The sequence below is a fragment of the Oncorhynchus nerka genome, linkage group LG15, assembly GCF_034236695.1.
Source record: "Oncorhynchus nerka isolate Pitt River linkage group LG15, Oner_Uvic_2.0, whole genome shotgun sequence".
Classification (NCBI taxonomy): domain Eukaryota; kingdom Metazoa; phylum Chordata; class Actinopteri; order Salmoniformes; family Salmonidae; genus Oncorhynchus; species Oncorhynchus nerka.
The window spans coordinates 14,176,046-14,204,033 of record NC_088410.1 but is presented as its reverse complement, the minus strand read 5'-3'; the positions used below and the strand labels follow the sequence as shown (position 1 = coordinate 14,204,033).

The 27,988-nt window shown below is 49.8% G+C and overlaps 1 protein-coding gene and 1 long non-coding RNA gene across 2 annotated transcripts; both read left to right on the top strand.

Moving 5' to 3' along the window:
• The first annotated feature begins 837 nt into the window (after nucleotides 1-837).
• Nucleotides 838-5,871, top strand: LOC115127828 (uncharacterized). The gene is made up of 2 exons (XR_010458654.1): nucleotides 838-4,436; nucleotides 4,487-5,871. It is a non-coding gene; the product is annotated as an uncharacterized LOC115127828 (long non-coding RNA).
• A 1,334-nt stretch (nucleotides 5,872-7,205) lies between these two features.
• Nucleotides 7,206-27,761, top strand: LOC115127829 (transitional endoplasmic reticulum ATPase-like). Its single transcript, XM_065002200.1, has 15 exons — nucleotides 7,206-7,539; nucleotides 8,057-8,168; nucleotides 13,314-13,486; nucleotides 14,139-14,281; nucleotides 15,677-15,807; nucleotides 16,247-16,378; nucleotides 18,573-18,675; nucleotides 19,027-19,160; nucleotides 22,118-22,253; nucleotides 22,446-22,558; nucleotides 24,105-24,269; nucleotides 24,661-24,783; nucleotides 26,886-26,964; nucleotides 27,072-27,205; nucleotides 27,579-27,761. Exons 1-15 carry the CDS (start codon nucleotides 7,517-7,519, stop codon nucleotides 27,759-27,761), a joined length of 1,884 nt encoding a protein of 627 aa, XP_064858272.1. The 5' UTR covers nucleotides 7,206-7,516.
• Nucleotides 27,762-27,988: the final 227 nt, after the last annotated feature.

Genomic DNA, 27,988 nt, shown 5'->3' with positions numbered 1-27,988 from the left:
TGGTCAAAAGTAGTGCACTAGGAAATAGGGTGCATTTGGGACGCAGTCTGAGTCACCTACTAGGATGCAGGGCAGTGTTCAGGAGTGTCGACAGTGAGCAGCACCTGCGTAACCTCACAGACAGGAAGACAGTGAGCAGCACCTGTGTAACCTCACAGGCAGGAAGTCAGTGAGCAGCACCTGTGTAACCTCACAGACAGGAAGACAGTGAGCAGCACCTGTGTAACCTCACAGACAGGAAGACCGTGAGCAGCACCTGTGTAATCTCAGACAGGAAGACAGTGAGCAGCACCTGTGTAATCTCACAGACAGGAAGACAGTGAGCAGCACCTGTGTAACCTCACAGACAGGAAGACAGTGAGCAGCACCTGTGTAACCTCACAGACAGGAAGACAGTGAGCAGCACCTGTGTAATCTCAGACAGGAAGACAGTGAGCAGCACCTGTGTAATCTCACAGACAGGAAGACAGTGAGCAGCACCTGTGTAACCTCACAGACAGGAAGACAGTGAGCAGCACCTGTGTAATCTCAGACAGGAAGACAGTGAGCAACACCTGTGTAATCTCACAGACAGGAAGACAGTGAGCAGCACCTGTGTAATCTCAGACAGGAGGACAGTGAGCAGCACCTGTGTAACCTCACAGACAGGAAGACAGTGTTCAACGTGCTTCATTCAGAACAACCTTTGGTCCGACAGAAAACGAACATTCATTCAAACCATTATGCACCTCTCTTTTGGAGTTAGAGGCTGGGGACATTAAGAGGCTGGGGGGCTGGGGACATTAAGAGGCTGGGGGGCTGGGGACATTAAGAGGCTGGGCGGCTGGGACATTAAGAGGCTGGGGGGCTGGGACATTAAGAGGCTGGGGGGCTGGGACATTAAGAGGCTGGGGACGATGTTGACACTGGAAGACTTTGTAACCTCCGGACTAAACTGTTGTTGTTAGCAGGTAATATGTGGTTTTATAACACGGTCTGGGTTGTTTAGAACAAACAGTGGACCTCTAAGATGATAGAGGGAGAGAGAGACACGGGACCAGAACAGGACAGTTTTTTGTGTCCGTGTTTTTTTGGGGGGAGGAATGTAAAGGATAGATTTTATACAAAAGTTTAAATACCCAAAACCCCTTGTCCCCTGAGCCTAAGGCCTCCCAATCCCAAACATATACCCAGCCCTGCCCAGCCTCTACCCTTACTTCAGCTGGTCTAACCTATTCCTGACAGGATATACCCAGCCCTGCCCAGCCTCTACCTTCACTTCAGCTGGTCTAACCTATTCCTGACAGGATATACCCAGCCCAGCCCAGCCTCTACCCTCACTTCAGCTGGTCTAACCTATTCCTGACAGGATATACCCAGCCCTGCCCAGCCTCTACCTTCACTTCAGCTGGTCTAACCTATTCCTGACAGGATATACCCAGCCCTGCCCAGCCTCTACCTTCACTTCAGCTGGTCTAACCTATTCCTGACAGGATATACCCAGCCCAGCCCAGCCTCTACCCTCACTTCAGCTGGTCTAACCTATTCCTGACAGGATATACCCAGCCCTGCCCAGCCTCTACCTTCACTTCAGCTGGTCTAACCTATTCCTGACAGGATATACCCAGCCCTGCCCAGCCTCTACCTTCACTTCAGCTGGTCTAACCTATTCCTGACAGGATATACCCAGCCCAGCCCAGCCTCTACCCTCACTTCAGCTGGTCTAACCTATTCCTGACAGGATATACCCAGCCCTGCCCAGCCTCTACCTTCACTTCAGCTGGTCTAACCTATTCCTGACAGGATATACCCAGCCCTGCCCAGCCGCTACCCTCAATTCAGCTGGTCGAACCTATTCCTGACAGGATATACCCTGCCCAGCCTCTACCCTCAATTCAGCTGGTCGAACCAATTCCTGACAGGATATACCCAGCCCTGCCCAGCCTCTACCTTCACTTCAGCTGGTCTAACCTATTCCTGACAGGATATACCCTGCCCAGCCTCTACCCTCAATTCAGCTGGTCGAACCTATTCCTGACAGGTCTGGGAAAATAACAGGAGAAATGTGATGACTAAATCACCAGAGAACTGGGGAGAAAATAGGAGTCAACGTCGTAAACTGAATGACATACAATGAGTGGACAAAACATTAAGAACACCTTCCTAATATTGACTTGCACCCCCCCCCTTTCCCCCTCAGAACAGCCTCAATGTGTCGGGGTATAGACTCTACAAGGTGTTGAAAGCGTTCCACAGGGATGCTGGCCCATGTTGACTCCAATGCTTTCCACAGTGGTTTCAAGTTGGCTGGATGTCCTTTGGGTGGTTAAACATTCTTTATACACACGGGAAACTTTTGAGCGTTAAAAACCCAGCAGCTTTGCAGTTCTTGACACAACGGTGCACCCGTCACCTACTACCATACCCACTACCCCCTACCATACCCACTACCATACCCACTACCATATCCACTACCCCCTACCATACCCACTACCATACCCACTACCCCCTACCATACCCACTACCATACCCACTACCCCCTACCATACCCACTACCCCCTACCATACCCACTACCATACCCACTACCCCCTACCATACCCACTACCATATCCCATTCAAAGACCCTTACATTTTTCTTGTCCATTCACCCTCTGAACGTCACACACACACAATCCATGTCTCAATTGTCTCAAGGCTTAAAAATCCTTCTTTAACCTGTCTTCTCCCCTTCATCTACAGTCGTGGACAAAAGATTTGAGAATGACACAAATATTCATTTTCACAAAGTCTGCTGCTTCAGTGTTTTTAGATATTTTTGTTAGATGTTACTATGGAAAACTGAAGTATAATTACAAGCATTTCATAAGTGTCAATGGCTTTTATTGATAATTACATGAAGTTGATGCAGAGTCAATATTTGCAGTGTTGACCCTTCTTTTTCAAGACCTCTGCAATCCGCCCTGGCATGCTGTCAATTAACTTCTGGGCCACATCCTGACTGATGGCAGCCCATTCTTGCATTATCAATGCTTGGAGTTTGTAAGAATTTGTGGGGTTTTATTTGTCCACCCGCCTCTTGAGGATTGACTACAAGTTCTCAATGGGATTAAGGTCTGGGGAGTTTCCTGGCCATGGACCCAAAACATTGATGTTTTGTGCCACTTTTGCCTTATGGCAAGGTGCTCCATCATGCTGGAAAAGGCATTGTTCATCACCAAACTGCTCCTGGTGCCCCGATCCCGCAGCTGAATCAACTGTAGGAGACAGTCCTGGTGCTTGCTGGACTTTCTTGGGCGCCCTGAAGCCTTCTTCACAACAATTGAACCGCTCTCCTTGAAGCTCTTGATGATCTGATAAATGGTTGATTTAGATGCAATCTTACTGGCAGCAATATCCTTGCCTGTGAAGCCCTTTTTGTGCAAAGCAATGATGACGGCGCGTGTTTCCTTGCAGGTAACCATGTTTGACAGAGGAAGAACAATGATTTCAAGCACCACCCTCCTTTTGAAGCTTCCAGTCTGTTATGCAAACTCAATCAGCATGTCAGAGCGATCTCCAGCCTTGTCCTCGTCAACACTCACACCTGTGTTAAGAAGAGAATCACTGACATGAAGTCAGCTGGTCCTTTTGTGGCAGGGAAGAAATGCAGTGAAAATGTTTTTTGGGGGGATTCAGTTCATTTGCATGGCAAAGAGGGACTTTGCAATCAATACACTGATTGAAATGGACTTAACAAGAGATGTCAATAAGGGATCATAGCTTTCGCCTGGTCAGTCCAGGGGCGGCAGGGAGCCTAGGTGGTTAGAGCGTTGGACTAGTAACCAAAAGGTTGCAAGATTGAATCCCTGAGCTGACAAGGTCAAAATCTGTCCTTCTGGCCCTGAGCAAGGCAGTTTGTTCTTAACTGACTTGCCTAGTTAAATAAAGGTAAAATAAATGTCATTGAAAGAACAGGTGTTCATAATGTTTTGTACACTCAGTGTATATGTAAATAATATAAATGAAATGTAAACACACATTGAAATAAATGTAAAGCCCATTGAAGCGAATGTAATGCATTTCACCACAGGGTATTACACCTGTCAAACTAATCAATCACTCACCACCAGCATTTACTACAGGACTGAGGTCACGTCTCCGTGTTTCACAGCTGTGTTGTGATTGGATACGTTTTGCAGTTCTGGGCTCTCATTGGATGATTTGGGCAGTTGTGGGCTTTCATCTCACACTGTCAATTGTTCCCATTGAGTTATTTGTTGTAAATTGTCGTCAGCTGTTACTGTGTCAGACTGTCCTATTAGGTCTCTGTTCTGACTGTCCTAACAGGTCTCTGTTCTGTCTGTCACTATGTCAGACTGTCCTAGCAGGTCTCCGTTCAGACTGTCACTGTGTCAGACTGTCCTTGCAGGTCTCTGTTCTGACTGTCTAGCAGGTCTCTGTTCTGACTGTCTAGCAGGTCTCTGTTCTGACTGTCCTAGCAGGTCTCTGTTCTGACTGTCCTAGCAGGTCTCTGTTCTGTCTGTCACTATGTCAGACTGTCCTAGCAGGTCTCCGTTCAGACTGTCACTGTGTCAGACTGTCCTTGCAGGTCTCTGTTCTGACTGTCTAGCAGGTCTCTGTTCTGACTGTCTAGCAGGTCTCTGTTCTGACTGTCCTAGCAGGTCTCTGTTCTGACTGTCCTAGCAGGTCTCTGTTCTGTCTGTCACTATGTCAGACTGTCCTAGCAGGTCTCCGTTCAGACTGTCACTGTGTCAGACTGTCCTTGCAGGTCTCTGTTCTGACTGTCTAGCAGGTCTCTGTTCTGACTGTCTAGCAGGTCTCTGTTCTGTCTGTCCTAGCAGGTCTCTGTTCTGACTGTCCTTGCAGGTCTCTGTTCTGACTGTCCTTGCAGGTCTCTGTTCTGACTGTCTAGCAGGTCTCTGTTCTGTCTGTCCTAGCAGGTCTCTGTTCTGACTGTCCTTGCAGGTCTCTGTTCTGACTGTCCTTGCAGGTCTCTGTTCTGACTGTCCTTGCAGGTCTCTGTTCTGACTGTCTAGCAGGTCTCTGTTCTGACTGTCACTGTGTCAGACTGTCATAGCAGGTCTCTGTTCTGACTGTCATAGCAGGTCTCTGTTCTGACTGTCTAGCAGGTCTCTGTTCTGACTGTCTAGCAGGTCTCTGTTCTGACTGTCCTAGCAGGTCTCTGTTCTGACTGTCCTAGCAGGTCTCTGTTCTGACTGTCTAGCAGGTCTCTGTTCTGACTGTCTAGCAGGTCTCTGTTCTGACTGTCCTAGCGGGTCTCTGTTCTGACTGTCCTAGCGGGTCTCTGTTCTGACTGTCCTAGCAGGTCTCTGTTTTGACTGTCCTAGCAGGTCTCTGTTCTGTCTGTCTAGCAGGTCTCTGTTCTGACTGTCTAGCAGGTCTCTGTTCTGACTGTCCTAGCAGGTCTCTGTTCTGACTGTCCTAGCAGGTCTCTGTTCTGACTGTCCTAGCAGGTCTCTGTTCTGACTGTCCTAGCAGGTCTCTGTTCTGACTGTCTAGCAGGTCTCTGTTCTGACTGTCCTAGCAGGTCTCTGTTCTGACTGTCCTAGCAGGTCTCTGTTCTGACTGTCCTTGCAGGTCTCTGTTCTGACTGTCCTTGCAGGTCTCTGTTCTGACTGTCCTTGCATGTCTCTGTCCTGACTGTCCTTGCAGGTCTCTGTTCTGACTGTCCTAGCAGGTCTCTGTTCTGACTGTCTAGCAGGTCTCTGTTCTGACTGTCTAGCAGGTCTCTGTTCAGACTGTCCTAGTGGGTCTCCACACCATTCTGGGAGTACTATTCTGTCTGTAAAGTCAAATCCCCTGGTTGCTCGTTTTATGTTTTCTTTTGTAAACAATGAGATGCTTTTGGAATAAAAGTCTAAAGAAAAACATTCCAGTTAGCTACAGCTGTACCGCTGTGTGACTCTGTACCGCTGTGTGTGACTCTGTACCGCTGTGTGTGACTCTGTACCGCTGTGTGTGACTCTGTACCGCTGTGTGACTCTGTACCGCTGTGTGACTCTGTACCGCTGTGTGACTCTGTACCGCTGTGTGTGACTCTGTACCGCTGTGTGACTCTGTACCGCTGTGTGTGACTCTGTACCGCTGTGTGTGACTCTGTACCGCTGTGTGTGACTCTGTACCGCTGTGTGTGACTCTGTACCGCTGTGTGTGACTCTGTACCGCTGTGTGTGACTCTGTACCGCTGTGTTGACTCTGTACCGCTGTGTGTGACTCTGTACCGCTGTGTGTGACTCTCTACCGCTGTGTGTGACTCTGTACCGCTGTGTGTGACTCTGTACCGCTGTGTGTGACTGTGTACCGCTGTGTGTGACTCTGTACCGCTGTGTGACTCTGTACCGCTGTGTGAATGTCTTGACTCTGCTGCCGGTCGCACATCTCAAACTGTCGATTACCAATATCAGAACATGGTACTAACCTGTCCATTACCAATATCAGAACATGGTACTAACCTGTCCATTACCAATATCAGAACATGGTACTAACCTGTCCATTACCAATATCAGAACATTGTACTAACCTGTCCATTACCAATATCAGAACATGGTACTAACCTGTCCATTACCAATATCAGAACATGGTACCAACCTGTCCATTACCAATATCAGAACATGGTACTAACCTGTCTATTACCAATATCAGAACATGGTACTAACCTGTCCATTACCAATATCAGAACATGGTACTAACCTGTCCATTACCAATATCAGAACATGGTACTGTCCATTACCAATATCAGAACATGGTACTAACCTGTCCATTACCAATATCAGAACATGGTACTAAACTGTCCATTACCAATATCAGAACATGGTACTAACCTGTCCATTACCAATATCAGAACATGGTACTAACCTGTCCATTACCAATATCAGAACATGGTACTAAACTGTCCATTACCAATATCAGAACATGGTACTAAACTGTCTACTGGCAATATCAGAACATGGTATGAGTATGGTTGTGTGTGTGTGTACGTGCGTGCGTCTGTGTGTGTGCGTGTGTGTGTGTGTGTGTGTGTGGTGTTAGGGAGTAACGGGGAGTGTCAGGCCGGGAGGAGAGGAGGGTGGGGGCATATGGCATGATATCTGTTCAGCACTGGGCCACTTTCCAGAGTATGTGAAGGGTGGGGGTCGAGGTGGGACGGGGAGGGAGGGAGGAGAGACGCTCAACAAGGGGGAGGGAGGCAGAGAGAGGGACTTTCCCTAGACAGACCTGACCCCCAGCCACAGAGAACACCGTCTGCAGAGGGAGAAGACCAAACTACTGAGCTCTACCTCAGAGATATTCAGGAGAGACCAGAACTAAAGACTCAGGACTAGACCCAGACCCAGCACCCAACACCTAGGACCCAGGGCTCTTTAACTAGGCCCAGGACTCTGACCCAAACCCAACACCCAGACCCAGGACTAGACCCAGACATCCAACCCCAGAACCAGGGAGAGACCAGGGTACTCTGACCCATAAAGGATCTAGGAGCGGGTTCTGTTACACAGGAACTCTCCATACCCAGCCATGCCTGCCCCTGGAGGAACAGAGTGAGTAATACAACAGTGTTATAACTAGCTTAACTAAATCACCAGGGTAACAGAGTACTATAACAGTGTTATAACTAGCTTAACTAAATCACCAGGGTAACATTCATTAGGTATCAAACGTACTGGCACTACCTGAACTTGACCAATAAGAAACACTCACATTTGTTTTTCATTTCAAAATGTTTTGCTAAGTTGTGCACTAATGACTATGACCCACGTTTCCAGTCTGCACTTGGTCTTATTATATCCATGAAGCAATAAGGGCTGAGATGAGGCCAGGACAGGTCTGTCCTCTACTCTTTGTAAACAGAGCTGTAGACTGGGCTAAATTCAGATCATCGTCACATGGAGAAACAGGAGCTATGTGGGGCAAGTGTGTGTGTGTGTGTGTGTGGGTGGGTGTGTGATTCTGTGTGTGTGTGTGTGTGTGATTCTGTGTGTGTGTGTGTGTGTGTCATTCTGTGTGTGGTGTGTTTGTGTGATTCTCTGTGTGTGTGTAACTGTACGTGTGTTGTAGTCCTAAGGGGGAGGATTTCTCCACTGCTATCCTGAAGCAGAAACACAGACCCAATAGACTGGTGGTGGATGAAGCCCACAATGAAGACAACAGCATCGTCAGCCTCTCACAGGTGTGTTGCAGGTATCAGCTGTGTGTGTTGCCAGTCTCAGCTGTGTGTGTTACCAGTTTCAGCTGTGTGTGTTACCAGTTTCAGTTGTGTGTGTTACCAGTTTCAGTTGTGTGTGTGTTACCAGTCTCAGGTGTGTGTGTGTTACCAGTTTCAGTTGTGTGTGTGTTACCAGTCTCAGGTGTGTGTGTTCCCAGTTTCAGTTGTGTGTGTGTTACCAGTCTCAGGTGTGTGTGTGTGTTGCCAGTCTCAGGTGTGTGTTGCCAGTCTCAGGTGTGTGTTGCCAGTCTCAGGTGTGTGTTACCAGTCTCAGGTGTGTGTATTACCAGTCTCAGGCGTGTGTGTGTGTTGCCAGTCTCAGGTGTGTGTTGCCAGTCTCAGGTGTGTGTGTTACCAGTCTCAGGTGTGTGTATTACCAGTCTCAGGTGTGTGTGTGTGTTGCCAGTCTCAGGTGTGTGTTGCCAGTCTCAGGTGTGTGTGTTGCCAGTCTCAGGTGTGTGTTGCCAGTCTCAGGTGTGTGTTACCAGTCTCAGGTGTGTGTGTTACCAGTCTCAGGTGTGTGTGTTACCAGTCTCAGGTGTGTGTGTTACCAGTCTCAGGTGTGTGTGTTACCAGTCTCAGGTGTGTGTGTTACCAGTCTCAGGTGTGTGTTACCAGTCTCAGGTGTGTATAACCAGTCTCAGGTGTGTATAGCCAGTCTCAGGTGTGTGTTGCCAGTCTCAGGTGTGTGTGTTGCCAGCCTCAGGTGTGTGTGTTGCCAGTCTCAGGTGTGTGTGTTGCCAGTCTCAGGTGTGTGTGTTGCCAGTCTCAGGTGTGTGTTACCAGTCTCAGGTGTGTGTGTTGCCAGTCTCAGGTGTGTGTGTTGCCAGTCTCAGGTGTGTGTGTTGCCAGTCTCAGGTGTGTGTGTTGCCAGTCTCAGGTGTGTGTGTTGCCAGTCTCAGGTGTGTCTGTGTGTTACCATAATTTAAAATGTATGACATATTTTTTTGTGGGGGGGGGGGGTCACTGGACTACACACAATACCCCATCCTGTCAAAGTGGAATCGTTTTTCTAAATGTTTACTAATTCATTAAAAATGAAAGATGAAATATCTTGAGTCAACCCCTTGGTTATGGCAAGCCTATGTTTGAATGACTACCTCACCCCACACATGCTGTTATCTGTAAGGTCCCACAGTTGAGCAGTGAATTTCAAACACAGATTCAACCACAAAGACCAGGAAGGTTTTCCAATGCCTTGCAAAGAAGAGCACATATTGGTAGATGGGTAAGCATTTCAAAAAGCCAACATTGAAAGTCCCTTTCAACATAGTGGAGTTATTAATTACACTTTGGATAGTGTATCAATACACCCAGTCACTACAAAGATACAGGCGTCCTTCCCAACTCAGTTGCCGGAGAGGAAGGAAACCGCTCAGGGTTTTTCACCAATGGTGACTTTAAAACAGTTTCAGAGTTTAATGGCTGTGATAGGAGAAAACTGAGGATGGATCAACAACATTTTAGTTAGTCTGTACAGAATAAAAAGTTTCCAAAACATGCATTCTGTTTGCAACAAAGCACTGAAGTAATACTGCAAAATATGTGGCAAAGCAATTCACTTTTTGTCCTGAATACAAAGTGTTATGCTACACAACACATCACTGAGTACCACTCTCCATATGTTCAAGCATAGTGGTGACTGCATCATGTTATGGGTATGCTTGTAATCATTAAAGACTGGGGAATTTTTCAGGATAAAAAATCAACGGAATGGAGCAAAGCACAGGCAACATCCTAGAGGAAAACCGGGTTCAGCCTGCTTTCCACCAGACACTGGGAGATGAATTCACCTTTCAGCAGGACAATAACCTGGTTCAGCCTGCTTTACACCAGACACTGGGATATGAATTCACCTTTCAGCAGGACAATAACCTGGTTCAGCCTGCTTTACACCAGACACTGGGATATTAATTCACCTTTCAGCAGGACAATAACCTGGTTCAGCCTGCTTTCCACCAGACACTGGGATATTAATTCACCTTTCAGCAGGACAATAATCTGGTTCAGCCTGCTTTACACCAGACACTGGGATATGAATTCACCTTTCAGCAGGACAATAACCTGGTTCAGCCTGCTTTCCACCAGACACTGGGATATTAAATCACCTTTCAGCAGGACAGTAACCTAAAACACATCCACACTGGAGGTGCTCACCAAGAGTGGCAGAGTTACAATTTTGATTTAAATCGCATTGAAAATATATGGCAAGATGTGAAAATGGTTGTATAGCAATGAACAACAACCAATTTGACAGAGCTTGAAGAATTTAGAAAAGAATAATGTGCAAATGTGGCACAATCCAGGTGTGTAATCGCTCTCAGAGATTTACCCAGAAACCCTCACAGCTGTAATCGCTCTTAGAGATTTACCCAGAAAGACTCACAGCTGTAATTGCTCTTAGAGATTTACCCAGAAACACTCACAGCTGTAATCGCTCTTAGAGATTTACCCAGAAACCCTCACAGCTGTAATCGCTCTCAGAGATTTACCCAGAAACCCTCACAGCTGTAATCGCTCTTAGAGATTTACCCAGAAAGACTCACAGCTGTAATCGCTCTTAGAGATTTACCCAGAAACACTCACAGCTGTAATCGCTCTTAGAGATTTACCCAGAAACCCTCACAGCTGTAATCGCTCTTAGAGATTTACCCAGAAACACTCACAGCTGTAATCGCTCTTAGAGATTTACCCAGAAACACTCACAGCTGTAATCGCTCTTAGAGATTTACCCAGAAACACTCACAGCTGTAATCGCTCTTAGAGATTTACCCAGAAAGACTCACAGCTGTAATCGCTGCCAAAGGTGCTTCTACAAAGTATTGACTCAGGGGTGTGAATACTTCAGAAAATTATATATTTCTGTATTTCATTTTCATTAATTTTGCAAACACCACACTTTTTTTTTGTCATAATGGGGTATTGTGTGTAGATGGGTGAGAAAAAAATGCTATTTAATCCACTTTGAATTCAGGCTGCAACACAACAAAGTGTGGAATAACTCAAGGAACTGTGTCTCCAGTCTCCAGCGTGTGTATTACTTCCTGTGTCTCCAGTCTCCAGCGTGTGTATTACTTCCTGTGTCTCCAGTCTCCAGCGTGTGTATTACTTCCTGTGTCTCCAGTCTCCAGCGTGTGTATTACTTCCTGTGTCTCCAGTCTCCAGCGTGTGTATTACTTCCTGTGTCTCCAGTCTCCAGCGTGTGTATTACTTCCTGTGTCTCCAGTCTCCAGCGTGTGTATTACTTCCTGTGTCTCCAGTCTCCAGCGTGTGTATTACTTCCTGTGTCTCCAGTCTCCAGCGTGTGTATTACTTCCTGTGTCTCCAGTCTCCAGCGTGTGTATTACTTCCTGTGTCTCCAATCTCCAGCGTGTGTATTACTTCCTGTGTCTCCAGTCTCCAGCGTGTGTATTACTTCCTGTGTCTCCAGTCTCCAGCGTGTGTATTACTTCCTGTGTCTCCAGTCTCCAGCGTGTGTATTACTTCCTGTGTCTCCAGTCTCCAGCGTGTGTATTACTTCCTGTGTCTCCAGTCTCCAGCGTGTGTATTACCTCCTGTGTCTCCAGCGTCCAGCGTGTGTATTACCTCCTGTGTCTCCAGCGTGTGTATTACTTCCTTTGTCTCCGGTCTCCAGCGTGTGTATTACTTCCTGTGTCTCCAGTCTCCAGCGTGTGTATTACTTCCTGTGTCTCCAGTCTCCAGCGTGTGTATTACTTCCTGTGTCTCCAGTCTCCAGCGTGTGTATTACTTCCTGTGTCTCCAGTCTCCAGCGTGTGTATTACTTCCTGTGTCTCCAGTCTCCAGCGTGTGTATTACCTCCTGTGTCTCCAGCGTCCAGCGTGTGTATTACCTCCTGTGTCTCCAGCCTCCTGTGTCTCAGCACTTCCTGTGTCTCCAGTCTCCAGCGTGTGTATTACTTCCTGTGTCTCCAGTCTCCAGCGTGTGTATTACTTCCTGTGTCTCCAGTCTCCAGCGTGTGTATTACTTCCTGTGTCTCCAGTCTCCAGCGTGTGTATTACTTCCTGTGTCTCCAGTCTCCAGCGTGTGTATTACTTCCTGTGTCTCCAGTCTCCAGCGTGTGTATTACTTCCTGTGTCTCCAGTCTCCAGCGTGTGTATTACTTCCTGTGTCTCCAGTCTCCAGCGTGTGTATTACTTCCTGTGTCTCCAGTCTCTAGCGTGTGTATTACTTCCTGTGTCTCCAGTCTCAGCGTGTGTATTACTTCCTGTGTCTCCAGTCTCCAGCGTGTGTATTACTTCCTGTGTCTCCAGCTCCAGCGTGTGTATTACTTCCTGTGTCTCCAGCATGTGTATTACTTCCTGTGTCTCCAGCATGTGTATTACTTCCTGTGTCTCCAGCGTGTGTATTACTTCCTGTGTCTCCAGCGTGTGTATTACCTCCTGTACTTCCAGTCTCCAGCGTGTGTATTACTTCCTGTGTCTCCAGCGTGTGTATTACTCCCTGTGTCTCCAGTCTCCAGCGTGTGTATTACTCCCTGTGTCTCCAGTCTCCAGCGTGTGTATTACTTCCTGTGTCTCCAGTCTCCAGCGTGTGTATTACTTCCTGTGTCTCCAGTCTCCAGCTTGTGTATTACTTCCTGTGTCTCCAGTCTCCAGCTTGTGTATTACTTCCTGTGTCTCCAGCGTGTGTATTACTTCCTGTGTCTCCAGCGTGTGTATTACTTCCTGTGTCTCCAGCGTGTGTATTACTTCCTGTGTCTCCAGCGTGTGTTACTTCCTGTACCTCCAGTCTCCAGCGTGTGTATTACTTCCTGTGTCTCCAGCGTGTGTATTACTTCCTGTACCTCCAGTCTCCAGCGTATGTATTACTTCCTGTGTCTCCAGCGTATGTATTACTTCCTGTGTCTCCAGCGTATGTATTACTTCCTGTGTCTCCAGCGTGTGTATTACTTCCTGTGTCTCCAGCGTGTGTATTACTTCCTGTGTCTCCAGTCTCCAGCGTGTGTATTACTTCCTGTGTCTCCAGCGTGTGTATTACTTCCTGTGTCTCCAGCGTGTGTATTACTTCCTGTGTCTCCAGTCTTCAGCGTGTGTATTACTTCCTGTGTCTCCATTCTCCAGCGTGTGTATTACTTCTTGTGTCTCCCAGGCGAAGACAGAGGAGCTGCAGTTGTTCCGTGGCGACACGGTGGTCCTGCGGGGGAGGAAGCGACGTGAGACGGTGTGTATCGTGTTGACAGACGACACCTGTCCAGACGAACATGTCCGCATGAACCGCGTCACACGGAACAACCTGAGGGTACGCCTCGGTGATGTCATCAGGTAGGCTACTGTACTGATCACCTGTGTGATGTCATCAGGTAGGCTACTGTACTGATCACCTGTGTGATGTCATCAGGTAGGCTACTGTACTGATCACCTGTGTGATGTCATCGGGTAGGCTACTGTACTGATCACCTGTGTGATGTCATCGGGTAGGCTACTGTACTGATCACCTGTGTGATGTCATCGGGTAGACTTCTGATTAGAGATATACAATTCCGGTAAGTTTCCCAGGTTTTCCAGACATCCTGGTCGGAGGATTCCAGGAAAGTTCTAACCAGGATTTCTGGGAAATGTGGGAAATGCCTGTGTGCTGACTCTATATGGATGCAGTTAAGAGCCATTGGCTTTTAACCAACAGGTCGCTGGTCCGAATCCCCGAGACGACTAGGTGAAAAGTCTGTCGAAAAAAAATCACACTGAATGCTGATGTGCCTTTGAGCAAGGCACTTAACCCTGATTCCTCCTGTTAGTCACTCTGGATAAGAGCATCTGCTAAATGACTAAAGAGTAAAATGTCTGATTACTCTGAACCGGATTATATTTACATTTTAGTCAAATTGAGCCTATTTTTGGCCTAAAAAGCACTTTCAATTAAGATTCTGTGTGTCTCTGTGTGTGTCTGTGTGTGTGTGTGTGTGTGTGTGTCTAGTGTCCATGCATGCCCAGATGTGAAGTACGGCGTGCGTATCCATGTCCTGCCGATAGATGACACCATCGAAGGGTTAACGGGAAACCTGTTTGACGTCTTCCTGAAACCCTATTTCTTGGAAGCCTATCGGCCTGTACACAAAGGTACTCATGACTGTTGTACAAAAAGGTAGACCGACCCTACTGGCCCTTACACAGAGGTACTCATGACTGTTGTACCAAAAGGTAGACCGACCCTACTGGCCCTTACACAGAGGTACTCATGACTGTTGTACAAAAAGGTAGACCGACCCTACTGGCCCTTACACAGAGGTACTCATGACTGTTGTACCAAAAGGTAGACCGACCCTACTGGCCCTTACACAGAGGTACTCATGACTGTTGTACAAAAAGGTAGACCGACCCTACTGGCCCTTACACAGAGGTACTCATAGCTGTTGTACAAAAAGGTAGACCGACCCTACTGGCCCTTACACAGAGGTACTCATAACTGTTGTACAAAAAGGTAGACTGACCCTACTGGCCCTTACACAGAGGTACTCATGACTGTTGTACAAAAAGGTAGACCGACCCTACTGGCCCTTACACAAAGGTACTCATGACTGTTGTACAAAAAGGTAGACTGACCCTACTGGCCCTTACACAAAGGTACTCATGACTGTTGTACAAAAAGGTAGACCGACCCTACTGGCCCTTACACAGAGGTACTCATAGCTGTTGTACAAAAAGGTAGACCGATCCTACTGGCCCTTACACAAAGGTACTCATGACTGTTGTACAAAAAGGTAGACCGACCCTACTGGCCCTTACACAAAGGTACTCATGACTGTTGTACAAAAAGGTAGACCGACCCTACTGGCCCTTACACAGAGGTACTCATAGCTGTTGTACAAAAAGGTAGACCGACCCTACTGGCCCTTACACAGAGGTACTCATAACTGTTGTACAAAAAGGTAGACCGATCCTACTGGCCCTTACACAGAGGTACTCATAACTGTTGTACAAAAAAGTAGACCGACCCTACTGGCCCTTACACAAAGGTACTCATGACTGTTGTACAAAAAGGTAGACCGACCCTAACACAGAGGTACTCATAGCTGTTGTACAAAAAGGTCCTACTGGCCCTTACACAGAGGTACTCATAACTGTTCTACAAAAAGTAGACCGATCCTACTGGCCCTTACACAGAGGTACTCATAACTGTTCTACAAAAAAGTAGACCGATCCTACTGGCCCTTACACAGAGGTACTCATAACTGTTGTACAAAAAGGTAGACCGACCCTACTGGCCCTTACACAGAGGTACTCGTAACTGTTGTCTATGAATTGTTTATATAACGTATAACTTATTATGTAACTTCTGACATTCCATCAAGTGTTTATAACTTTTTCTAACATTTCTGACATTCTATAAACTGGCAACAAGACTTGTAGTCCTACAGCTGATAATGAATTACGACACTGTAATTCAACTAGCAGTTCACTATTTGTAAGAAGTTGTTAGTTGTTGAGTAACTGTCATCATTGTTGTGTTGCTAGGCGACATCTTCCTGGTGCGAGGGGGCATGCGGGCTGTGGAGTTCAAGGTGGTGGAGACAGACCCCACCCCCCACTGCATCGTCGCCCCGGATACCGTCATCCACTGCGAGGGACAGCCAATCAACAGAGAGGTCTCTGTAAAATCACACTTTTTTATTGAATTGGGCCAAAACAAACTCTACAACAGGGGAATCCAACTCATTCCATGGAGGGCCCAGTGTCGGCTGGTTTTGGTGTCTTCTTTTAAGGCCTAGACACCCAGGTGAGGAGAGTTCCTAACCAATTCATTACAAGCGCAAGGGATCAAGTACAGGGGAGGAGAGAACCTACAGGCACAGACACACGGTCTACAGGAATTGAGTTTGACAACCCTGCTCTAAAATGTTGTGAACATTTCCCAAGCTGAATGTCTGACTGAATGATTGACAGCATGTTGTACCTGTGAGGGTCTCATATTGTCTTCCCTTGCCCCTCCCCCTGCCCCTGATGGGTCGAGGAGGAAAGTCTGAATGATTGACAGAATGTTCTCCCTGTGAGGGTCTCATGTTGTCTTTCCCCTGCCCCTGATAGGACGAGGAGGAGAGTCTGACTGACGTAGGCTATGATGACATTGGAGGTTGTCGTAAACAGTTAGCTCAAATCAAAGAAATGGTGGAGCTTCCCCTCAGACATCCTGGACTATTCAAGGCTATAGGAGTCAAGGTGATATATCCATCCCTCTATTTATACCTCTATCTGTCTGTTCTGTCCGTCCATCCACCCATCCCATTTCAAAGCTCCCGAGTGGCGCAGCGGTCTAAGGCACTGCATCTCAGTGCTAGAGGCGTCACTATAGACCCTGGTTCGATCCCGGGCTGTTTTACAACCGGCCGTGATATGGAGTCCCATAGAGCGGCGCGCATTTGGCCCAGCGCCTTCGGGTTAGGGGAGGGTTTGGCCCAGCGCCTTCGGGTTAGGGGAGGGTTTGGCCCAGCGCCTTCGGGTTAGGGGAGGGTTTGGCCCAGCGCCGTCGGGTTAGGGGAGGGTTTGGCCCAGCGCCGTCCGGGTTAGGGAGGGTTTGGCCCAGCGCCGTCGGGTTAGGGAGGGTTTGGCCCAGCGCCGTCCGGGTTAGGGAGGGTTTGGCCCAGCGCCGTCGGGTTAGGGAGGGTTTGGCCCAGCGCCGTCCGGGTTAGGGAGGGTTTGGCCCAGCGCCGTCGGGTTAGGGGAGGGTTTGGCCCAGCGCCGTCCGGGTTAGGGGAGGGTTTGGCCCAGCGCCGTCGGGTTAGGGGAGGGTTTGGCCCAGCGTCGGGTTCGGGTTAGCGCCTTCGGGAGGGTTTGGCCCAGCGCCTTCGGGTTAGGGGAGGGTTTGGCCCAGCGCCTTCGGGTTAGGGGAGGGTTTGGCCCAGCGCCGTCGGGTTAGGGGAGGGTTTGGCCCAGCGCCGTCGGGTTAGGGGAGGGTTTGGCCCAGCGCCGTCGGGTTAGGGGAGGGTTTGGCCCAGCGCCGTCCGGGTTAGGGGAGGGTTTGGCCCAGCGCCGTCCGGGTTAGGGGAGGGTTTGGCCCAGCGCCGTCCGGGTTAGGGGAGGGTTTGGCCCAGCGCCGTCCGGGTTAGGGGAGGGTTTGGCCCAGCGCCGTCCGGGTTAGGGAGGGTTTGGCCCAGCGCCGTCCGGGTTAGGGGAGGGTTTGGCCCAGCGCCGTCCGGGTTAGGGAGGGTTTGGCCCAGCGCCGTCCGGGTTAGGGGAGGGGGTTTGGCCCAGCGCCGTCCGGGTTAGGGGAGGGTTTGGCCCAGCGCCGTCCGGGTTAGGGAGGGTTTGACCCAGCGCCGTCCGGGTTAGGGAGGGTTTGGCCCAGCGCCGTCCGGGTTAGGGAGGGTTTGGCCCAGCGCCGTCCGGGTTAGGGGAGGGTTTGGCCCAGCGCCGTCGGGTTAGAGGAGGGTTTGGCCCAGCGCCGTCCGGGTTAGGGGAGGGTTTGGCCCAGCGCCGTCCGGGTTAGGGGAGGGTTTGGCCCAGCGCCGTCCGGGTTAGGGGAGGGTTTGGCCCAGCGCCGCCGTCCGGGTTAGCGCCGTCCGGGGGGAGGGTTTGGCCCAGCGCCGTCGGGTTAGGGGAGGGTTTGGCCCAGCGCCGTCCGGGTTAGGGGAGGGTTTGGCCCAGCGCCGTCGGGTTAGAGGAGGGTTTGGCCCAGCGCCGTCCGGGTTAGGGGAGGGTTTGGCCCAGCGCCGTCCGGGTTAGGGGAGGGTTTGGCCCAGCGCCGTCCGGGTTAGGGGAGGGTTTGGCCCAGCGCCGTCGGGTTAGGGGAGGGTTTGGCCCAGCGCCGTCGGGTTAGGGGAGGGTTTGGCCCAGCGCCGTCCGGGTTAGGGGAGGGTTTGGCCCTGCGCCGTCGGGTTAGGGGAGGGTTTGGCCCAGCGCCGTCCGGGTTAGGGGAGGGTTTGGCCCAGCGCCGTCGGGTTAGGGGAGGTTTTGGCTGGGGTAGGATGTCATTTTAAAATAAGAATTTGTTCTTAACTGACTTGCCTAGTTAAGTAAAGGATTTTTTAAAAATTGATTCATTCATTCAGCCTCCTCTCCTCTCCTCTCCTCTCCTCTCCTCTCCTCTCTCTCCTCTCCTCTCCTCTCCTCTCCTCTCCTCTCTTCTCTTCTCTTCTCTTCTCTTCTCTTCTCTTCTCTTCTCTTCTCTTCTCTTCTCTTCTCTTCTCTTCTCTTCTCTTCTCTTCTCTTCTCTTCTCTTCTCTTCTCTTCTCTTCTCTTCTCATCTCATCTCATCTCATCTCATCTCATCTCATCTCATCTCATCTCTCTCCTCTCCTCTCCTCTCCTCTCCTCTCCTCTCCTCTCCTCTCCTCTCCTCTCTTCTCATCTCTTCTCATCTCCTCTCCTCTCCTCTCCTCTCCTCTCCTCTCCTCTCCTCTCCTCTCCTCCCTAGCCTCCCAGGGGTATTCTGCTGTATGGACCTCCAGGTACAGGGAAGACACTGGTCGCCCGGGCCGTTGCCAACGAGACTGGCGCATTCTTCTTCCTCATCAATGGTGAGACCTCTGACCTCTAACCCCTGACCTCCTAAACCCTCTAACCCTTTACCTCTAACTCCTGACCTCGAACCTCTAACCCATCTAACCCCCAACCTAACAATACTGGAGCCTTCTTCTGATTCAGCGATGAGGGGCATCCGGTCATGTATTTCCTGTGTGTTACGGCCATTCCAGTCCCCCCAGTTTACCCCAATCCAACCCCATACACCTATTCATAGGTCATAACGTATTCTAACTCCCTCTCCCAGTCTTGCGGTTAGGTAGGAGGTAAAAGACATTTTGGTTCGGGGGATTATCTTCATTCTGTCTATTCTGTCTCCTGTGTGTTACGCTGTATTGTGTCCCCAGGTCCTGAGATCATGAGTAAGATGGCCGGGGAGTCAGAGAGCAACCTGAGGAAAGCCTTCGAGGAGGCAGAGAAAAACTCTCCCGCCATTATTTTCATAGATGAACTGGATTCTATCGCTCCTAAGAGAGAGAAGGTGAGGAGGGAGGGAGAAAGATTGGATTCTATCGCTCCTCAGAGAGAGAAGGTGAGGAGGGAGGGAAAGATTGGATTCTATCGCTCCTAAGAGAGAGAAGGTGAGGAGGGAGGGAAAGATTGGATTCTATCGCTCCTAAGAGAGAGAAGGTGAGGAGGGAGGGAAAGATTGGATTCTATCGCTCCTAAGAGAGAGAAGGTGAGGAGGGAAGGAAAGGAGCAGAGAGAAGAACAGTAGAATACAAGTGGGGAGAAAGAAAAGTGTGTGTGTGTGTGTGTGTGTGTGTGTGTGTGTGTGTGTGTGTGTGTGTTATAACTGTGTCTGATCTAATGCAGTGGTGGAAAAAGTATTCAATTGTCATACTTGAGTAAAAGTAAAGATACCTTAACAGAAAATGACTCAAGTAAAAGTGAGTCACCCAGTAAAATACTAGATCAGTAAAAGGAAGGAAAAAAAAGGAAAAAAAAAGGTTTAAAATATACTTCATTATGAAAAGTAAATGGAATTGCTAAAATGTACTTAAGTATCAAAAGTAAAAGTATAAAACCATTCCAGACGCCATGATTTTCTTGTTTTTATTTTATTTACAGAGAGCCAGGGTCACGCTCCAACATTCAGACATCATTTAATAACCAAGCATGTGTTTAGTGAGTCCCCCAGATCAGAGTCAGTAGGGATGACCAGGGATGTTCTCTGTTTAGTGAGTCCACCAGATCAGAGTCAGTAGGGATGACCAGGATGTTCTCTGTTTAGTGAGTCCACCAGATCAGAGTCAGTAGGGATGACCAGGGATGTTCTCTGTTTAGTGAGTCCACCAGATCAGAGTCAGTAGGGATGACCAGGGATGTTCTCTGTTTAGTGAGTCCACCAGATCAGAGTCAGTAGGGATGACCAGGGATGTTCTCTGTTTAGTGAGTCCACCAGATCAGAGTCAGTAGGGATGACCAGGGATGTTCTCTGTTTAGTGAGTCCACCAGATCAGAGTCAGTAGGGATGACCAGGGATGTTCTCTGTTTAGTGAGTCCACCAGATCAGAGTCAGTAGGGATGACAGGGATGTTCTCTGTTTAGTGAGTCCACCAGATCAGTAGGGAGTTCTCAGTTTAGTGAGTCCACCAGATCAGAGGCAGTAGGGATGTTCTCTGTTTAGTGAGTCCACCAGATCAGAGGCAGTAGGGATGGGATGTTCTCTGTTTAGTGAGTCCACCAGATCAGAGTCAGTAGGGATGACCAGGGATGTTCTCTGTTTAGTGAGTCCACCAGATCAGAGGCAGTAGGGTCAGGGATGTTCTCTGTTTAGTGAGTCCACCAGATCAGAGTCAGTAGGGATGACCAGGGATGTTCTCTGTTTAGTGAGTCCACCAGATCAGAGTCAGTAGGGATGACCAGGGATGTTCTCTGTTTAGTGAGTCCACCAGATCAGAGTCAGTAGGGATGACCAGGGATGTTCTCTGTTTAGTGAGTCCACCAGATCAGAGTCAGTAGGGATGACCAGGGATGTTCTCTGTTTAGTGAGTCCACCAGATCAGAGGCAGTAGGGATGACCAGGGATGTTCTCTGTTTAGTGAGTCCACCAGATCAGAGTCAGTAGGGATGACCAGGATGTTCTCTGTTTAGTGAGTCCACCAGATCAGAGGGATGTTCTCAGTAGGGATGTTCTCTGTTTAGTGAGTCCTCCAGTAGTAGGGATGACCAGGGATGTTCTCTGTTTAGTGAGTCCCAGACCAGATCAGAGATCAGTAGGGATGACCAGGGATGTTCTCTGTTTAGTGAGTCCACCAGATCAGAGGCAGTAGGGATGATCAGGGATGTTCTCTGTTTAGTGAGTCCACCAGATCAGAGGCAGTAGGGATGAACAGGGATGTTCTCTGTTTAGTGAGTCCACCAGATCAGAGGCAGTAGGGATGTTCTCTGTTTAGTGAGTCCACCAGATCAGAGTCAGTAGGGATGTTCTCTGTTTAGTGAGTCCACCAGATCAGAGGCAGTAGGGATGTTCTCTGTTTAGTGAGTCCACCAGATCAGAGGCAGTAGGGATGTTCTCTGTTTAGTGAGTCCTCCAGATCAGAGGCAGTAGGGATGATCAGGGATGTTCTCTGTTTAGTGAGTCCACCAGATCAGAGTCAGTAGGGATGTTCTCTGTTTAGTGAGTCCACCAGATCAGAGGCATTAGGGATGTTCTCTGTTTAGTGAGTCAACCAGATCAGAGGCAGTAGGGATGTTCTCTGTTTAGTGAGTCCTCCAGATCAGAGGCAGTAGGGATTATCAGGGATGTTCTCTGTTTAGTGAGTCCACCAGATCAGAGTCAGTAGGGATGTTCTCTGTTTAGTGAGTCAACCAGATCAGAGGCAGTAGGGATGTTCTCTGTTTAGTGAGTCCACCAGATCAGAGGCAGTAGGGATGTTCTCTGTTTAGTGAGTCCACCAGATCAGAGTCAGGGATCAGTGAGTCAACCAGATCAGTAGGGATGTTCTCTGTTTAGTGAGTCCACCAGATCAGAGGCAGTAGGGATGTTCTCTGTTTAGTGAGTCCACCAGATCAGAGGCAGTAGGGATGTTCTCTGTTTAGTAAGTCAACCAGATCAGAGGCAGTAGGGATGTTCTCTGTTTAGTGAGTCCACCAGATCAGAGGCAGTAGGGATTATCAGGGATGTTCTCTTAATAAGTGTGTGAATTGGACCATTTTCCTGTCTTGCTAGGCATTCAAAACGTAACGTGTACTTTTGGGTGTCAGGGGAAATGTAGGTCTTAAAAAGTACATACTTTTCTTTAGGAATGTAGTGAAGTAAAAGTTGGAAGAAAAAAAATAGTAAAGTAAAGTACTGAAGTAGTACTTTAAAATATTTTTACTGAAGTACTTTCCACTACTGTGTATTTGTGTGTGTGACAACTGTGCGTGCTTGCATACATGATTTTGTGTGTGTGTGTGTGTGTGTGTGTGTGTGTGTGTGTGTGTGGTCAGACCCATGGGGAGGTGGAGAGGCGTATCGTATCACAGCTCCTCACCCTGATGGATGGACTGAAGCAGAGAACTCACGTTATCGTCATGGCAGCCACCAACAGACCCAACAGCATCGACCCTGCCCTGAGACGCTTCGGTTAGAGAAACACACACACACTCACACACACACTCACTCACTCACTCACTCACTCACTCACTCACTCACTCACTCACTCACTCACTCACTCACTCACTCACCACTCCACACACACACACACACACACACACACACACACACACACACACACACACACACTAGTTAGTTAACACCTGTCTCTGTGTAACTCAGGCAGGTTTGACAGAGAGATCGACATCGGCATCCCAGACTCCACTGGTAGACTGGAGATACTGCAGATTCACACCAAGAACATGAAGCTATCTGACGACGTGGACCTGGAGAGGGTGAGGAGAGGGGAGGGGGTGAGGAGAGGGGTGGGGGGGGAGAGGACCTGGAGAGGGTGAGGAGAGGGGTGGGGGTGAGGAGAGGGGAGGGGGTGAGGAGAGGAGAGGGGAGGGGTGGGGGGGTGAGGAGAGGGGAGGGGTGGGGGGGGGGAGGAGAGGACCTGGAGAGGGTGAGGAGAGGGGTGGGGGGTGAGGAGAGGGGGGTGAGGAGAGGGGAGGGGTGGGGGGGAGGAGAGGACCTGGAGAGGGTGAGGAGAGGGGTGGGGGGTGAGGAGAGGGGAGGGGTGGGGGGAGGAGAGGACCTGGAGAGGGTGAGGAGAGGGGTGGGGGGTGAGGAGAGGGGAGGGGTGGGGGGGGCAGGGTGAGGAGAGGGGTGGGGGGTGAGGAGAGGGGTGGGGGGGGATGAGGAGGAGGAGGAGAGGGTAGAGATAGAGGAGAGATGAGGAGGGTGAGGAGAGGGGAGAGAGGAGGGTGAGGAGAGGGGTGGGGGGGGCAGGGTGAGGAGAGGGGAGGGGTGGGGGGCAGGGTGAGGAGAGGGGAGGGGGTGAGGAGAGGGGAGGGGTGGGGGGGGGAGGGGTGAGGAGAGGGGTGGGGGGAGAGGGGAGGGGTGGGGGGGGCAGGGTGAGGAGAGGGGTGGGGGGGAGATGAGGAGGAGGAGGAGAGGGTAGAGATAGAGGAGGGTGAGGAGAGGGGAGAGAGGAGGGTGAGGAGAGGGGAGGGGTGGGGGTGGGGGGCAGGGTGAGGAGAGAGGAGAGATGAGGAAGAGGAGGAGAGATGAGGGGAGAGATGGAGAGGGGAGAGATGAGGAAGAGGAGGAGAGATGAGGGGAGAGATGGAGAGGGAGAGATGAGGAGAGGAGAGATGAGGAAGAGGAGGAGAGATGAGGGGAGAGATGGAGAGGGGAGAGATAGAGGAGAGATGAGGAGAGGGGAGAGATAGAGGAGAGATGAGGAGGAGGAGGGAGGGAGAGATGGAGGAGAGGGGAGATGAGGAGGAGGAGAGGGAGGAGGAGGAGGAGGGGGAGATGGAGGAGAGATGAGGAGGAGGAGGGGAGAGATGGAGAGATGGAGGAGAGAGGAGAGATGGAGGAGAGAGGAGAGATGGAGGAGAGATGAGGAGGAGGAGAGGGGAGAGATGGAGGGTGAGGAGAGGGGAGAGATGGAGGAGAGATGAGGAGGAGAGGGGAGAGATGGAGGAGAGGGGAGAGATGAGGAGGAGGGGAGAGATGGAGGAGAGATGAGGAGGAGGAGGAGGGGGAGAGATGGGGAGGTCAAAAGTAGTGCACTATATATGGAATGGGGCTCTAGTCTAAAGTAGTGCACTATATAGGAAATAGGGCTCTAGTCTAAAGTAGTGCACTATATAGGGAATAGGCCCCTGGTCTAAAGTAGTGCACTATATAGGGAATAGGGCTCTGGTCTAAAGTAGTGCACTATGTAGGGAGTAGTGCACTATGTAGGGAATAGGGTGCCATGACTGGGGAATGTTTTGTGCCAGTGAAGTTGGGACAATAAAGTTCTACTCATTGTACTGTGCTTCCTGGTAGGTTTCCATGGATGCGCATGGCCATGTGGGGTCAGATCTGGCAGCTCTGTGTTCTGAGGCGGCTCTGCAGGCCATCAGGAAGAAGATGACCCTGATTGACCTGGAGGACGACACCATTGATGCTGAACTGCTCAACTCACTGGCAGTTACCAACGATGACTTCAGGGTTAGTGGCAGCAGCACAGACACACACTCAACCACACACACAATATAGACCTGCTCATCTCATTGTCCCCCTCCCTCCCTCCCTCCCTCTCTTCATCCCTCCCTCCCTCCCTCCCTCTCCCCCCCCCTCCCTCCCTCCCTCCTCCTCCTCCTCTCTCCCTCTCCTCCCTCCCTCCCCTCCCCTCTCCTCTCCTCCCTCCCTCTCCCCTCCCCTCCCCTCTCCTCTCCTCTCCTCTCCTCTCCTCTCCTCTCCTCTCCTCTCATCTTCTCTTCTCTTCTCTCTCCCTCCCTCCCTCCCTCCCTTCCTCTTCTCTCCTCTCCTCTCCTCTCCTCTCCTCTCCTCTCCTCTCCTCTCCTCCTCCCTCCCTCCCTCCCTCCCTCCCTCCCTCCAGTGGGCATTGGGGCAGAGTAACCCGTCAGCTCTGAGGGAGACAGTAGTGGAGGTTCCTAATGTTAACTGGGAGGATATAGGAGGACTGGGAGAGGTCAAGAGAGAACTGCAGGAACTAGTACAGGTAACACACACACACCTGTTTCTCAACAGGTAACACACACACACACCTGTATCTCAACAGGTATCACACACACACATGTATCTCAACAGGTAACACACACACCTGTATCTCAACAGGTAACACACACACACCTGTATCTCAACAGGTAACACACACACACCTGTATCTCAACAGGTAACACACACACACCTGAATCTCAACTGGTAACACACACACACCTGAATCTCAACTGGTAACACACACACACCTGTATCTCAACAGGTAACACACACACACCTGTATCTCAACAGGTAACACACACACCTGTATCTCAACAGGTAAGACACACACACACCTGTATCTCAACAGGTAAGACACACACACACCTGTATCTCAACAGGTAACACACACACACCTGTATCTCAACAGGTAACACACACACACCTGTATCTCAACAGGTAACACACACACACCTGAATCTCAACTGGTAACACACACACACCTGTATCTCAACAGGTAACACACACACACCTGTATCTCAACAGGTAACACACACACACCTGTATCTCAACAGGTAACACACACACACCTGTATCTCAACAGGTAAGACACACACACACCTGTATCTCAACAGGTAACACACACACACCTGTATCTCAACAGGTAACACACACACACACCTGTATCTCAACAGGTAACACACACACACCTGTATCTCAAACAGGTAACACACACACCTATATCTCAACAGGTAACACACACACACACCTGTATCTCAACAGGTAAACACACACACCTGTATCTCAACAGGTAACACACACACACCTGTATCTCAACAGGTAACACACACACACCTGTATCTCAACAGGTAAGACACACACACACCTGTATCTCAACAGGTAACACACACACACCTGTATCTCAACAGGTAACACACACACACCTGTATCTCAACAGGTAACACACACACACCTGTATCTCAACAGGTAAGACACACACACACACACCTGTATCTCAACAGGTAACACACACACACACCTGTATCTCAACAGGTAACACACACACACACACCTGTATCTCAACAGGTAAGACACACACACACACACCTGTATCTCAACAGGTAAGACACACACACACACACCTGTATCTCAACAGGTAACACACACACACCTGTATCTCAACAGGTAACACACACACACCTGTATCTCAACAGGTAACACACACACTCAACAGGTAACACACACACACCTGTATCTCAACAGGTAACACACACACACCTGTATCTCAACAGGTAACACACACACACACACCTGTATCTCAACAGGTAACACACACACACACACCTGTATCTCAACAGGTAACACACACACACACACCTGTATCTCAACAGGTAACACACACACACACCTGTATCTCAACAGGTAACACACACACACCTGTATCTCAACAGGTAACACACACACACACCTGTATCTCAACAGGTAGCACACACACACACACACACACCTGTATCTCAACGGGTAACACACACACACACACACACACACCTGTATCTCAACAGGTAACACACACACACACCTGTATCTCAACAGGTAAACACACACACACACCTGTATCTCAACAGGTAACACACACACACCTGTATCTCAACGGGTAACACCCACACACACCTCTATAGCCTTAACAGCTGAGTAAAGACAGTAAAGATTAGTGGATGAAAACAGCAGTTCTGATTCAACAGGACATGGCTGATATTGTGGTCAGAGGCCAAATACCAGCCACATAGGCCTAGGTGTTGTGGGTGTGGAATAGAATGAAGTTGTCTCTATTGGTCAGTTTTGTCTAAGTGCTTTTCTTGACCCTCCCTCCCTCCCTCCCCTCCCTCTCTCTCCCCCTTTCTCACTCCCTCCCTCCCCCTCTCTCCTCCCCCCCCCCTCTCTCCTCCCTCCCTATCCTCCCTCCCTCTCTCTCCTCCCTCCCTATCCTCCCTCCCTCTCTCTCCTCCTCCCTCCCTCCCTCCCTCCCTCCCCCTCTCCTCCCTCCCTCCTTCTCTCTCCTCCCCCTCTCCTCTCCTCCCTCCCTATCCTCCCCTCCCTCCCTCCCTCCCTCCCCCTCTCTCCCAGTACCCGGTGGAGTACCCAGATAAGTTCCTGAAGTTCGGTATGACCCCGTCACGAGGAGTGTTATTCTATGGACCCCCAGGTCAGAGCACACATGCACACACACACACACACACACACACACACACACACACACACACACACACACACACACACACACACACACACCCTGTCTCTCTCTCTTCCCAGGCTGTGGAAAGACCCTGCTAGCCAAGGCGATTGCTAACGAGTGCCAGGCCAACTTCATCTCCATCAAGGGACCTGAGCTGCTCACCATGTGGTTCGGCGAATCAGAGGCTAATGTCAGGGACGTCTTCGACAAGGTACCACATAGCAGTGGCATAGCCTGACGTAGCAGTGACATAGCCTGACATAGCAGTGACATAGCCTGACATAGAATTGACATAGCCTGACATAGCAGTGACATAGCCTGACATAGCAGTGACATAGCTTGACGTAGCAGTGACATATCAGTGACATAGCAGTGACATAGCCATGTGGTTTGGAGAGACAGAAACCAACATCAAGGACATCATCGACGATTATGTAGACTGACATAATAGTGAAATAGATCTTCTAGACAAATACATTCCTGACCTCTGACCTCTATCATCTGACCTCCTGCCAGACAGGTGGCATCCTGCATCCTGTTCTTTCCTAACCTCCTGTTCCCTGACCTCTGACCTCTAACCCCAGGCCAGACAGGCGGCCCCCTGTATCCTGTTCTTTGACGAGCTGGACTCCATTGCCAAGTCCAGAGGGGGCGGAGCCGGGGACGCAGGGGGCGCGGCCGACAGGGTCATCAACCAGATCCTCACGGAGATGGACGGAATGTCCAACAAGAAGAACGTCTTTATTATAGGAGCTACCAACAGGTAGAGGGATGTGTGGGGGGTCTTTATTATAGGAGCTACCAACAGGTAGAGGGGGAGGGGGTCTTTATTATAGGAGCTACCAACAGGTAGAGGGGGAGGGGGTCTTTATTATAGGAGCTACCAACAGGTAGGGGGGAGGGGGTCTTTATTATAGGAGATACCAACAGGTAGAGGGGGAGGGGGTCTTTATTATAGGAGCTACCAACAGGTAGAGGGGGGGGAGGGGGTCTT

Excerpts from the sequence above, each read along its gene's own strand:
- LOC115127829 (XM_065002200.1), top strand. The coding sequence starts at position 7,517 with ATGCCTGCCCCTGGAGGAACAGA. Across the intron at positions 15,808-16,246 it reads GACAGCCAATCAACAGAGAG|GACGAGGAGGAGAGTCTGAC; the intron begins GTCTCTGTAAAA and ends TGCCCCTGATAG. Across the intron at positions 18,676-19,026 it reads ATTCTTCTTCCTCATCAATG|GTCCTGAGATCATGAGTAAG; the intron begins GTGAGACCTCTG and ends TTGTGTCCCCAG.